This window comes from Aethalodelphis obliquidens, unplaced genomic scaffold, assembly GCF_003676395.1.
Source record: "Aethalodelphis obliquidens isolate GAN/ISIS:26980383/991018 unplaced genomic scaffold, ASM367639v1 scaffold6, whole genome shotgun sequence".
Lineage (NCBI taxonomy): Eukaryota > Metazoa > Chordata > Mammalia > Artiodactyla > Delphinidae > Aethalodelphis > Aethalodelphis obliquidens.
This window is the reverse complement of record NW_020837950.1, coordinates 2,889-13,606: the sequence shown is the minus strand read 5'-3', so window position 1 is coordinate 13,606 and position 10,718 is coordinate 2,889. Positions and strand designations below refer to the sequence as shown.

At 45.6% G+C, this 10,718-nt stretch overlaps 2 protein-coding genes and 1 pseudogene across 5 annotated transcripts; 1 reads left to right on the top strand and 2 right to left on the bottom strand.

Annotated features, from left to right (window-relative positions):
• Window positions 1–1,377: 1,377 nt before the first annotated feature.
• On the bottom strand, window positions 1,378–4,233 carry LOC113619225 (basic proline-rich protein-like). Its single transcript, XM_027104029.1, has 2 exons — window positions 4,166–4,233; window positions 1,378–2,797 (listed from the first exon to the last, which is right to left on the bottom strand). Exons 1-2 carry the CDS (start codon window positions 4,231–4,233, stop codon window positions 1,378–1,380), a joined length of 1,488 nt encoding a protein of 495 aa, XP_026959830.1.
• Window positions 1,735–10,547, top strand: REST (RE1 silencing transcription factor). Of its 4 annotated transcripts, none has more exons than XM_027102842.1 (3): window positions 1,787–1,897; window positions 2,728–2,930; window positions 9,582–10,547. In XM_027102842.1, exon 3 carries the CDS (start codon window positions 9,591–9,593, stop codon window positions 10,530–10,532), a length of 942 nt encoding a protein of 313 aa, XP_026958643.1. In that variant the 5' UTR covers window positions 1,787–1,897; window positions 2,728–2,930; window positions 9,582–9,590; the 3' UTR covers window positions 10,533–10,547. The 4 variants fall into 4 exon arrangements, with proteins under 4 accessions (XP_026958646.1, XP_026958643.1, XP_026958644.1 ...); XM_027102843.1 differs by lacking the exon at window positions 1,787–1,897 and adding an exon at window positions 6,918–6,980 and having other exon boundaries at window positions 1,922–2,930; XM_027102845.1 differs by lacking the exon at window positions 2,728–2,930 and having other exon boundaries at window positions 1,735–1,897.
• Window positions 7,691–8,225, bottom strand: LOC113618746 (EKC/KEOPS complex subunit TPRKB pseudogene; annotated as a pseudogene).
• Window positions 10,548–10,718: the final 171 nt, after the last annotated feature.

Here is a 10,718-nt window from a genome sequence, read left to right as displayed (position 1 = left end):
ATTGATTGAGGCCAGAATTGTTCCCTGGGCTACAGCATCTAAAAAAGCCATGCAACCTCAAATTAGATTTTAGTTTAAAAAAAAAAGAATACATTTTTTAAAAAAGAATAGATGTTGAAAATTTTGTACCAGTTCTACAAAAGTTTTTTTCTCCCTTTTTTCCCTCCTTCTTTCCTTGTTTCCTTCCTTCCTCTCTTTCATTTTTCTTTCTCTTTTTCTTTCTTTTTTCCTTCCTTTCTGCATTTCTTTTTCTCTTTGGTTCAATGAAAATGAATAGTTCTCAAGTTTGATTTATGGAGAGGGCTTGCATTTGATATTAAGAATCAAAACCTTTGGTAAACACATTGGGGCCTTCATTCCATCTTGCATCTGACACTGCAAAATTAATAATATATTGTCTAGATTTAGGGAAACAGTTCTACTGAGGAGTAGACCAGGGGAGTAAGGAGTTTGGAAGCTCTCGAAAAAGCCAGACAAATGAAGGAACTTGAAAAGAGAAGGAACTGGGGGAGCTCCAGAAAGAGTTAGGGAAGCCTCAGCGGATGGGTTTTGAGGCTTGCTGCTTTCACCGTGTGAAATGTTCCTTCCTCTATTTTCCACCTGTTGAAATTCTAATTCTCCAGGACCAGACTGGATAATCACCTACGGTGAGAAGTTTCTAGATCCTCTTGGTTAGAAACTATCTTCCTACTCTGAAGCCTCCTAGTACTTGCTGCTACCTTTACAGCATATTACTATGTACCAGGTAACATGCATGGTTACCCCACTTTATAAACGTGGAAGCAGGTTACTATGGGACACTTGCTCATGAAGCAGCCGCCATGTGTTTAACACCCTTTTTACCCTCTATAATCTGAGGGTAATTGCTACACTGAAATAGTGCTTCGAAGGTTCAGCAATGACCTGCTACTTTCTGTGTCTAGGGACTTGTTCCCTCTGTCCTCATTCGTGAATTTTGGGTCCACGATCTTCCCGAAACATTTTCTTCTTACAACTCACTGATTGAGGTTTTTTTTCTTACATATATACATATATATGCCTTCCAAATTTTAAACAGTAAGAAAAAAACCTCAATCAGTTCATATATATATATAATTTTTTTGTTTTTTTCTAAAGAAGCTTAAAACAAAGCTTAATTGGTTAAGGGTGGCTATGGATGGAGACTTGAAGAGATTCTGAAAGGTATGTTTGAGCGCTTTAGACTTGAAAGGGCGGGTGACAGTCCTTCTAAAGAGAATGGTCAAAGTCTGTAGATTTTTCTTTTAACAGCGCCTTTCTCGTGCATGCACTCCAGGGCTGGGGGATAACTTTTCTGTTGTTAGTTGATGAAGGAAATCAAGAATGGGAGCAGAGCGCTCTTCTCTTTAGACCTAAGGGTCAGAGTTGGGGGTCTGGGGAGATTACGGACCTCCACCTCTTGGCGCGCCCCCAGCACAGCCGGGGCCCAGAGCAACCTCTTTCGTCCAGGGGCGGGGCGCGCCAGGCGGCCACGCGCGGGGGTGGTGGAGGGGGCGTGTCCCGCGGGCGCGCGCGGGAGGCGGAGGGGGCGTGTCCCGGGAGTGGCGGCGGCGGCGGCGGCGGCGCGGGCCGGGTGCGCGTTGCAGCCTTCTGTGCTGGAATGTGCGGCTCCCGAGAGCTCACGGCGCAGGAGCAGAGCAAGCGCCGCCGAGGCCCGGGGCCCCAGGCGGCGGCGGCGGCGGCCGGGACGGCAGGGCGAGAGCCGGAGGCCTGAACACTCTCTGCAGCCCCTCTCCTGGGTCTTCGCGGGCCTCGACTGCCCCAGCGTCCAACTTTTCCGCCCTCTCCCTCCCCTCCCCCGAAACTCCAGCAACAAAGAAAAGTAGTCCGAGAAGGAGCGGCGACGCGGGTCTTCGCCCCTCCTCGCCCAGGAAGGCCGGTAAGCGTGGCGCGGTCTGGGAGACGGTTGGGTGGGGGCGGCGGGCCGGCCGGGCGGTCGTGGCGGCGGTTGCCGCGGGAGGGGGAGGGCGCGGAAGGACGCGGAGCGAGGCGCTGTCCAGGGCTGATTTGCAGATACTGTGGCTCCGGCGGTGGCGGCCGCGTCGGGCGGGGACTGGCGGCTGAACGGGATCGGGTTACACCGTCGCGGTCCGGGGGCTGGGCCGGGGGCGTTGGTGGGGAGCGGCGCGGCGCCGGGACCCCCTCCCCAGTTGAGGCCGGGCCGCCGCCTCCGCGCGGGCCCGGGCGTCCCTGGGAGTCTTGTCCTGAGGCCAGGAGCGGAGCTGCTTGGGGCCCTAGTTCTGAAACTTCCTCTCGTGCTCCTGCTCCAGGTCCCGCCGCAGCTCCTTGCTTGCCGGCGGTCCTCCCGCCCCCTCCCTCTGCGGCCTCTCCCTTTCGCCGGAAGGCGCCGTTGAGTGCGGCCGGGAGGGTTGAGTCAGCCTGGGGCTCGGGTGGTTCTGCCAATGGGGCTGGACAGCGATTTCTGCGATCGGGCCGCCCCGCCGCCGGGGCCCTCTGCGTGGGGCCACCTAGCCGCCGCCGTCGGCGGGGCCGGGGCGCGCGTCCCGCGGGGCGCCGTGGGGGAGTGAACCCGCAAACTTCCGGGGCGCGGGGGGCCCCCTCCGGCGCTCGGGGCCCGGCGCCTCGGGAGGGCGCTCGCGGCGGCTCCTCGGCCCCCTGCGGAGGGCGAGGCTGGGGCCGGCGAGCAGCCGGGACGGCGGCGACGCGGTAACTTTCCTCCCTCTTCCCGGACTCGGGCGCGCGGGCCAGGAGGGGGCAGCCTGAACTGGGGAAGACTTGACCTGGCCCAGCGGCACCCCGAGTTTGCCCGTCTTGCAGTCTTTAGTGTTGGGGAGCCCAGGGAAAGGTTCAGGACGAGTGTGGCGGCAACTGGTGTGTCAGTGGTGCAGTGAGCGGGCCGAGCCGAGAGGAAGCGAGAGCTCCCGAGTTTGCAAAGAGCTGCTTTGTGTTTGGTACGTATTTTGAGAAAATGGCCGAATGCCTATTTGAGTTAGGAATGCCGCCGCCGAGGCAGGCTCTGGTGGCAGCAGCACGTAGGAATTCGCGTAGCACGTTGGGCTTTCGGACTGTGCTTGGACAGTCTTCCCGACCAACGTTAAAATCCCTTTGGGGATGGTAGTTAGGGTTTGGGAAGAATTAGAAATTACCGAGTAGTCTGGGCTGTTAAACCCTTGGACAGCGTTTGCTTTGTGTGATGGCATTTGATTCCAACTTTTGTTGGTACCTGTGACTCAACCGGTTTGTGTTTATGCACTTGGGTGAGACAGGATTACTTTTTGTATTTTGGGTTTAACATTTTTTTTTAGCCTTTGCCACCTATTTTGCAGGAGAACACCTAATTTGTGAATAACACCTTTTAGATTGGAAAGTAAAGTGTGAAGACGGTTTATAAAAAGCCCAATATGTTTTCAAGGTGATCTTGTAATGGCTCCAGTAGGCAAGTGAGCCAAGTCAAGCGCAATGCAAGAAAGTTGCTGATTGCGGAGATGACTTGATCGGCTGTTTTATATGGGGATTTGAAAGTTTCTTTACTTTGATTTGTGATCTCTTAAATACACCAAACTTCTCTTTTCACAGGAGGAAAGGTCCGTAATTTTTTTTTACTTTTTAACAGGTCGTCATCACAAAAAAAAAAAGAGAAAGGGAAAGAAACTAAGTGGTACTTTTATAATATAGTTGATCCTTGAACAATACATGATTGAACTCTGAGGGTCCACTTATACGTGGCTTTTTTTCAAGAAATATATTGTAATTTTTTGGAGATTTGCAATATTTTGAAAAAATTAACAGATGAACCATGCACCCTATTAATATAAAAAATTAGGAAATAGATGTTATTAATATGTAAAATATATGTAGATACTAGTCTCTTATCATTTACTGCCATAAAATAACAAAAATCTAATAAAAGGTAAAATTTATCAAGACTTAACGCACACAAACTCATAACCAACCACACGAGTGCCATTCACAGAAATGCAAACATAAAGATTCATTATTAAATCATAATTGCTTAAAATTAACTGTAGTACATACTGTACTAATGTAATAATTTTGTGGCCACCTCTTGTTAATTTTGGTGAGCTCAAGTGTTGCAAGTATCTGCTTAAAATGCCAGGTGAGGTAATCATCTCCACGTGAGCAGTCTCTCCAGTAAATTGTGTGGCAATAAAAAGTCACCACTCACGGTTCTCGCATATTTTTCATCCTGTTCAGTGCAATACCAGAAACCTTGAATAACATCATGGACCCCATAGTGCCACTTGTGATGCTGGAAGTGCTCCCCAGAAGCAGAGTAGAGTCAAGACTTTACAAGAAAAAGTTGAATTGTTTGATGTGTACTGGGGTAGATTGATATCCGCACTTGAGGTTGCCCACCATTTCAAGATAAATGAATTGACCCTAAGGACCAATGGTTAAAAAAGAAAAAAAAGGAAATTTGTGAGGTCATCACTGCATCTACGCCAGCAGGCCTGAAAACCTTGCATGTTTTGGGAAATACCTTTTTATCTCGAATTAAAAATTCAGTTTTTACGTTGGTGCAGGATTGCTATAAGTAAGGCATACCTATGGACTCTAAATATGATTTGAGAAAAAGCAAAGTCATTATATGATGACTTAAAGCAAAAGGAAGGTGAAAGATCTAAAGCTGGAGAATTTTATGCCAGCAAAGGTTGTTTTGATAATTTTAGGAAGAGATTTAGCTTAAAACATGTCAAGATAACAGAAGTAGTGTCTGCCAATCAAGACGCAGCAGACAAGTTCCCAATCCACTGGTGGCACAGTGGATAAGATCAGTGCATGGGGCCCAAGTTCGATCCCTGGTCAGGGAACTAGATCCCACATGAATGCTGCAACTAAGAGTTTGTATGCCACAACTAAGGAGCTGGAGAGCTGAAACTAAGACCTGGTGCAACCAAATAAATAAATAAATAAATATTAAAAGAAAGTCGTTGATCACAACATTGTAAATCAACTATACTTCAGTTAAAAAAAAAAAAACCTGTTCAGGCTGCTATTCTTTTTCCTCAATGACTTTTTTTTAAATTGAAGTATAGTTGATGTACAATGTTGTATTAATTTCTGCTGTACAGCAAAGTGATTGTTATACATATATGTAAATTCTTTTTTTAATATTCTTTTTTATGGTTTATCGTAGGATATTGAATGTAGTTCTTTGTGCTATACAGTAGGACTTTGTTTATCCATTCTATATATAATAGCTTACATCTGCTAACCCCAACTTCCTACTCTGTCCCTCTCCCAACCCCCCCCCTCCCCCTTGGCAACCACAAGTCTCAAGGTTTTTAATGCAGACAAAAGTGCCCTATTATGGAAAAAAATGAGAGGACATTTATTAGGAAGAGGAATGAGCACCAGGATTTAAGACAGGAGGGGTTAGGCTAACTCTTCTGTTTTGTGCAAATGCAGTGGGGTTTAGGATCAGGACTGCCCTTATAAAGCTGCTAACCCCCGAGCCTTGAGGGGAAAGCATAAACACCAGCCACCAGTCTTTTTTTTTAAAATTTATTTATTTTATATATATTTTGACTGCGTTGGGTCGTCGTTGCTGCGTGTGGGCTATCTCTAGTTACAGTGAGTGGGGGCTACTCTTCGTTGCGGTGTGCGGGCTCTAGGTCGCAGGCTCAGTAGTTGTGGCGCACGGGCTTAGTTGCTCTGCGGCATGTGGGATCTTCCCAGACCAGGGATCGAACCCGTGTCCCCTGTATTGGCAGGTGGATTCTTAACCACTGTGCCACCAGGGAAGTCCCCAGCTGCCAGTCTTTTGGTTGTACAACAAGAAGGCCTGGACAATGAGAACCCTTTTTCTGCATTGATTCCATTGATACTTTGTCTCTGAAGTCAGGAAATACATTGCCAGTAAGGGACTGCCTTTTAAAGTAGTTTTGATTTGAACAATACCCCTGGCCACCCAGAACCCCATGAGTTCAACATTAATGATGTTGAAGTGGTCTGCTTTCCCCCAGACAGAACTGTCTCTAATTCAGCCTCTAGATTAGGGAGTCTTTAAAGCTCATTACACATGGTAGTCTATGGAAAGATTGTCAGTGCTGTGGAAGGGGAACCCTGATAGAACATCATGAAAGTCTGGAAGGATTACATGATTGAAGTTGGCTGTTGTTATAGGAAAAGCTGTGAAGACTGTCAAGCCCCAAACAGTAAATTCCTGCTGGAGAAAACTGTGTCCAGATGTTGTGCATGACTTACAGGATTTACAACAGAGCCAATCAAGGAAATCATGAGATTCTGGATATGGCAAAATGAAAAAGAAAAAAGGTGGAGGGTGAAGGGTGTCAAGATAGGGATCTTGGAGAAATTCAAGAGCTAATAAACACATCAGAGGCATTAAGATGACTTGATGGAGATGAGTGCTTTGGAACCAGCGCCAGGTGATGAGGAATAAGATGCAGAAGAAGCAGTGTCAGAAACAAATTGACAATCTGACCGAAGGGTTCTGATTATTCAAGACTGTTTTTGACTCCTTTCACAGCATGGACCTTCTGTGATACAGGCACTAAAACTAAAGCAAAGCGTGGAAGGATTGGTACCACATGGAAACATTTTAGGAGAAATAAAAAAAGCAAAAAAGTCAGACAGAAAAATTAGGATGTATTTCCATCAAGTTACATGAGTGTGCCTGGCTCTCCTGCCTTACCCTTCATCTCCTTCACTTCTTCCACCCCTTAGACAGCAAGGCCAACCCCTCCTCTTCCTCCCCTCAACCTACTCAGTGTGAATGACAACTATTGGGATGAAGACCTTTGCGATGATCCACTTCCACTTAATGAATAGTAAATAATCATCATACTGTACAGTTAATGAACTAATCTGTTGTGTGTGAGTGTCTTGTGAAAATCTAGTAACTTTATGGCAAGAACCCTGAGACGTTATTGTGTCATCATCTTTATCGCCTACAGGTTCATTGTGTAGAACATGGTGTGCAAAACCTGTATTGACGTGGATAGCCTATCCTTACATTGGTATGAGGTGACTGATATTTAATATAAAATTAATTATGTGTTAGTTTTCCTACCGTTTTGTAACTTTGCTTTCAAAAGTTATAGTACCATACAGTATGCCTTTCTCTCTCCTACTTGGTCAAATTATGTATCAGCCTGTCATCTCAGGTAAGTGGCTTTTTAAAAAAAATGTGACATTTCCAATGCTGTATGATGAACATAACTGTAATACTATATGCCATAAATTTTAATAAAGATTCATTTGCATGTACACTAGACTACCGGGATGCAATCGTGTTGATGGTATTAGGTTACCATAAAGCAATCATATTGCTGCTTCTTTGTTGTCAATGCATAAATGTTATACCTGTAAATAAGTATGAATTTCTTTTTCATATTTTTGATGTCTAGTGTTAGTAATATGTTTAACATCAACAGTATTTTGTATCGTATAAGACAAGATGGATGTCTTATACACATGTTGTACACAAACTTATGGTATCAATAAATACAGTACTTTAAATATATTTTCACTTATGATTTTCTTTTTTTTAGTGCTGAAAAATTTTAATATTTCTGTCATTTCACAAAACATCTTTTTTTTTTTTTTCCAATTTATATTTTGGCCACGCTGCACAGCATGTGGGATCTCAGTTCCTCGAGCAGGGATTGAACCCACGCGCCTCCGCACCCCGCCATTGGAAGCGCGTAGTCCTAACCGCTGGACTGCCAGAGAAGTCCCCATTTCACAGAACATCTTTTGTTGACATTCTACAAATGATACCATCCAATAATGTCCCAATACTTTCTTCCTGTGAAGATAGTTCATATATCTTTTTGACTTCTGTAATATGTGTTATTTCTGGGAGATTTTTCAGAGAAACTTTTGACCTTCTATCAGAGATATTAGGTCTTCTTGATTTATTTGTTTTTCCCCCTCTTCAGTATAAGCAGTTAGAATTGATGTGTCATTTGCCGAGGTACCAAATTTTTTCAAGGCCTCTGAAGTATTGTTATTTGGGGAAAGATTGAAAATAATTTCAGTAGATAGAGTTCTTGTCTTCATTTTTCCCAGTTTGTAGAGGTGAACTGCTTTGTTTGCTGCCACAAGTATCTGAAATGGATCGACAGTCACTGTAGGGTTTATTAACGAGCCATCAATGTCGCCTTCCATGGCCTTTATTCTCAAGCATTTTTTACATCATTAAATAACAGAAGGGTCACCCTGTGTTTGGGAAATAGGTCCAGCTGATGTGTTAACTGCATTTCATAGATAAGCAGGATTCAGCGGGCCCAGAACCCCAGGACTAGCTCCCTATTCTGCAGGCTACTTTGTCACAACTTTGGTGAGTCAATAGGCTTATCAGGATGATGTATCGCTGCTATGCTGTCAGCCCTCAAAGGGAGAGACTGAGCTGATTATTGCCAGGCTGCATCCCAGGGCCAGGCCTCGGAAGGTGTTGGATAAATGAAGGCGTCAAGAATCACAGGCATCACCTGGAAAATCACGGTCATGGGTGCTGGGGTTGAGTCTCCTATTCCCGCTCAGCCCAGCCTGGCCTGGCCCCTCTTTTGATTTTCTTTCTTTTTTTTTTTTTTGCGGTACGCAGGCTTCTCACCATTGCGGCCCCTCCCGCCGCGGAGCACGGGCTCCGGACGTGCAGGCCCAGCGGCCATGGCTCATGGGCCCAGCCGCTCCGCGGCATGCGGGATCTTGCCGGACCTGGGCACGAACCCGCGTCCCCTGCATCGGCAGGCGGACTCTCAACCACTGTGCCACCAGGGAGGCCCCTGATTTTCTTAATAACATTTTCTTTTCTCAGCTCACTTAATTGTAAGAATACAGTACGTAAGAATACAGTATATATAATACATGTAACCTGCACAGTATGTGTTAATCTACTCTTTATGTTATCGGTAGACTTCTGGTCAACAGTAGGCTGTTGATAGTTAAGTTTTTGTGGAGTCAAAAGTTATACTCAGATTTAAGACTACACCAGGGAGTTAGTGCCCCTAGCCCCTTGCTCAAGGGTCAACTGTAGTTTATTCTTTTGGAGGTAGTTGAGTTCATATGAGATTTAATCCACTGGCCAATTATTACAGGCTTCTACTTTCCAGACTATACTTAATAAGTGCACAGTTGGCTTTTGAATTTTTCCCCTTTCTGATTCAGACCAGTAAGCTGTTGAAGCAGGAGATGGGAGGACAGCATGTTTGGAATTTACGTATGGAATTCATGTATGGAATATAAAATATAATTTTAATTAACACTAAAAATGAAGGTTACTTATATTTTTCTACCAGAGAAATTAAAAGTGCTTGAGGGAAGGCACACTAGTGGTAAACCTAGTTGATGGATGAGTTGTGTCAAACGCTTGATAGAATTTTTTGTAGGGGGTCATAGAAATTTTTTTGATGACTGCAGTAAAGAGAATTTGGAATTACAGAAATATTGTAAAGGCTTATTTTCAGTAGTTAATGAGGCTGATTGAGTTTAAAGATTATATGGGAAAATGTATTTTTTTTAAATTACGAAGAATTACAGTGATGTTGTGGTTTTAGACCAGTAAAAGTTGTGTTTAAAGTGGTGCTTTCGTGTTATTTGTTTTGTTTTGAATGCAGAACACCGTTATGGCCACCCAGGTAATGGGGCAGTCTTCCGGAGGAGGAGGTCTGTTCACCGGCAGTGGCACCATGGGCATGGCCTTGCCTAACGACATGTATGACTTGCCTGATCTCTCCAGAGCTGAACTGGCTGCGCCTCAGCTCATCATGTTGGCAAATGTGGCCTTAACTGGGGAAGTAAACGGCGGCTGCTGTGATTACCTGGTTGGCGAAGAAAGACAGATGGCAGAATTGATGCCTGTTGGGGAGAACAACTTTTCAGATAGTGACGGAGAAGGACTTGAGGAGTCTCCTGAGGTAAAAGGCGAGCCCAGTGGGCTGGAAAACATGGAACTGGAGAGTTTGGAACTCAGTGTTGTGCAACCGCGGCCTGTGTTTGAGGTGTCAGCTGCCTCAGAACCGTACAGCGCAAATAAAGATCTTCCTCGGGAAACACCTGTAGCAGAGGACAAATGCAAGAACTTGAAGACCAAGCCCTTTCGCTGTAAACCATGCCAGTATGAAGCAGAATCTGAAGAACAGTTTGTGCATCACATCCGAGTTCATAGTGCCAAGAAATTTTTTGTGGAGGAAAGTGCAGAGAAGCAAGCCAAAGCCAGGGAATGTGGCTCTTCCACCGGGGAAGAGGGAGATTTCTCCAAGGGCCCCATTCGCTGTGACCGCTGCGGCTACAATACCAATCGCTATGATCACTATACTGCTCACCTGAAACACCACACCCGAGCCGGGGACAATGAGCGAGTCTACAAGTGCATCATTTGCACGTACACCACAGTAAGCGAATATCACTGGAGGAAACACTTGAGAAACCATTTTCCAAGGAAAGTATACACATGTGGAAAATGCAACTATTTTTCAGACAGAAAAAACAATTATGTTCAGCATGTTCGAACTCATACAGGTAAGAGGACCTTTCTTGTTTATAAGTGTATGCTACCCCCCAAATAAAACACTTTAAAAATGAAAAATTTCAGGGCTTCCCTGATGTCGCAGTGGTTGAGAGTCCGTCTGCCGATGCAGGGGTCACAGGTTCATGCCCCGGTCCGGGAAGATCCCACATGCTGTGGAGCGGCTGGGCCCGTGAGCCATGGCCGCTGAGCCTTCGTGTCCTGTGCTCCGCAACGGGAGAGGCCA

Bases quoted from the DNA above. Each gene is read 5' to 3' on its own strand.
- LOC113619225 (XM_027104029.1), bottom strand. From the start codon at position 4,233: ATGGGGTCCATGATGTTATTCAAGGTTTCTGGTATTGCACTGAACAGG. The intron at 2,798-4,165 runs GTGAGTGGTGAC...CCAACACTAAAG, and splicing joins ATGAAAAATATGCGAGAACC to ACTGCAAGACGGGCAAACTC.
- REST (XM_027102845.1), top strand. From the start codon at position 9,591: ATGGCCACCCAGGTAATGGGGCAGTCTTCCGGAGGAGGAGGTCTGTTC.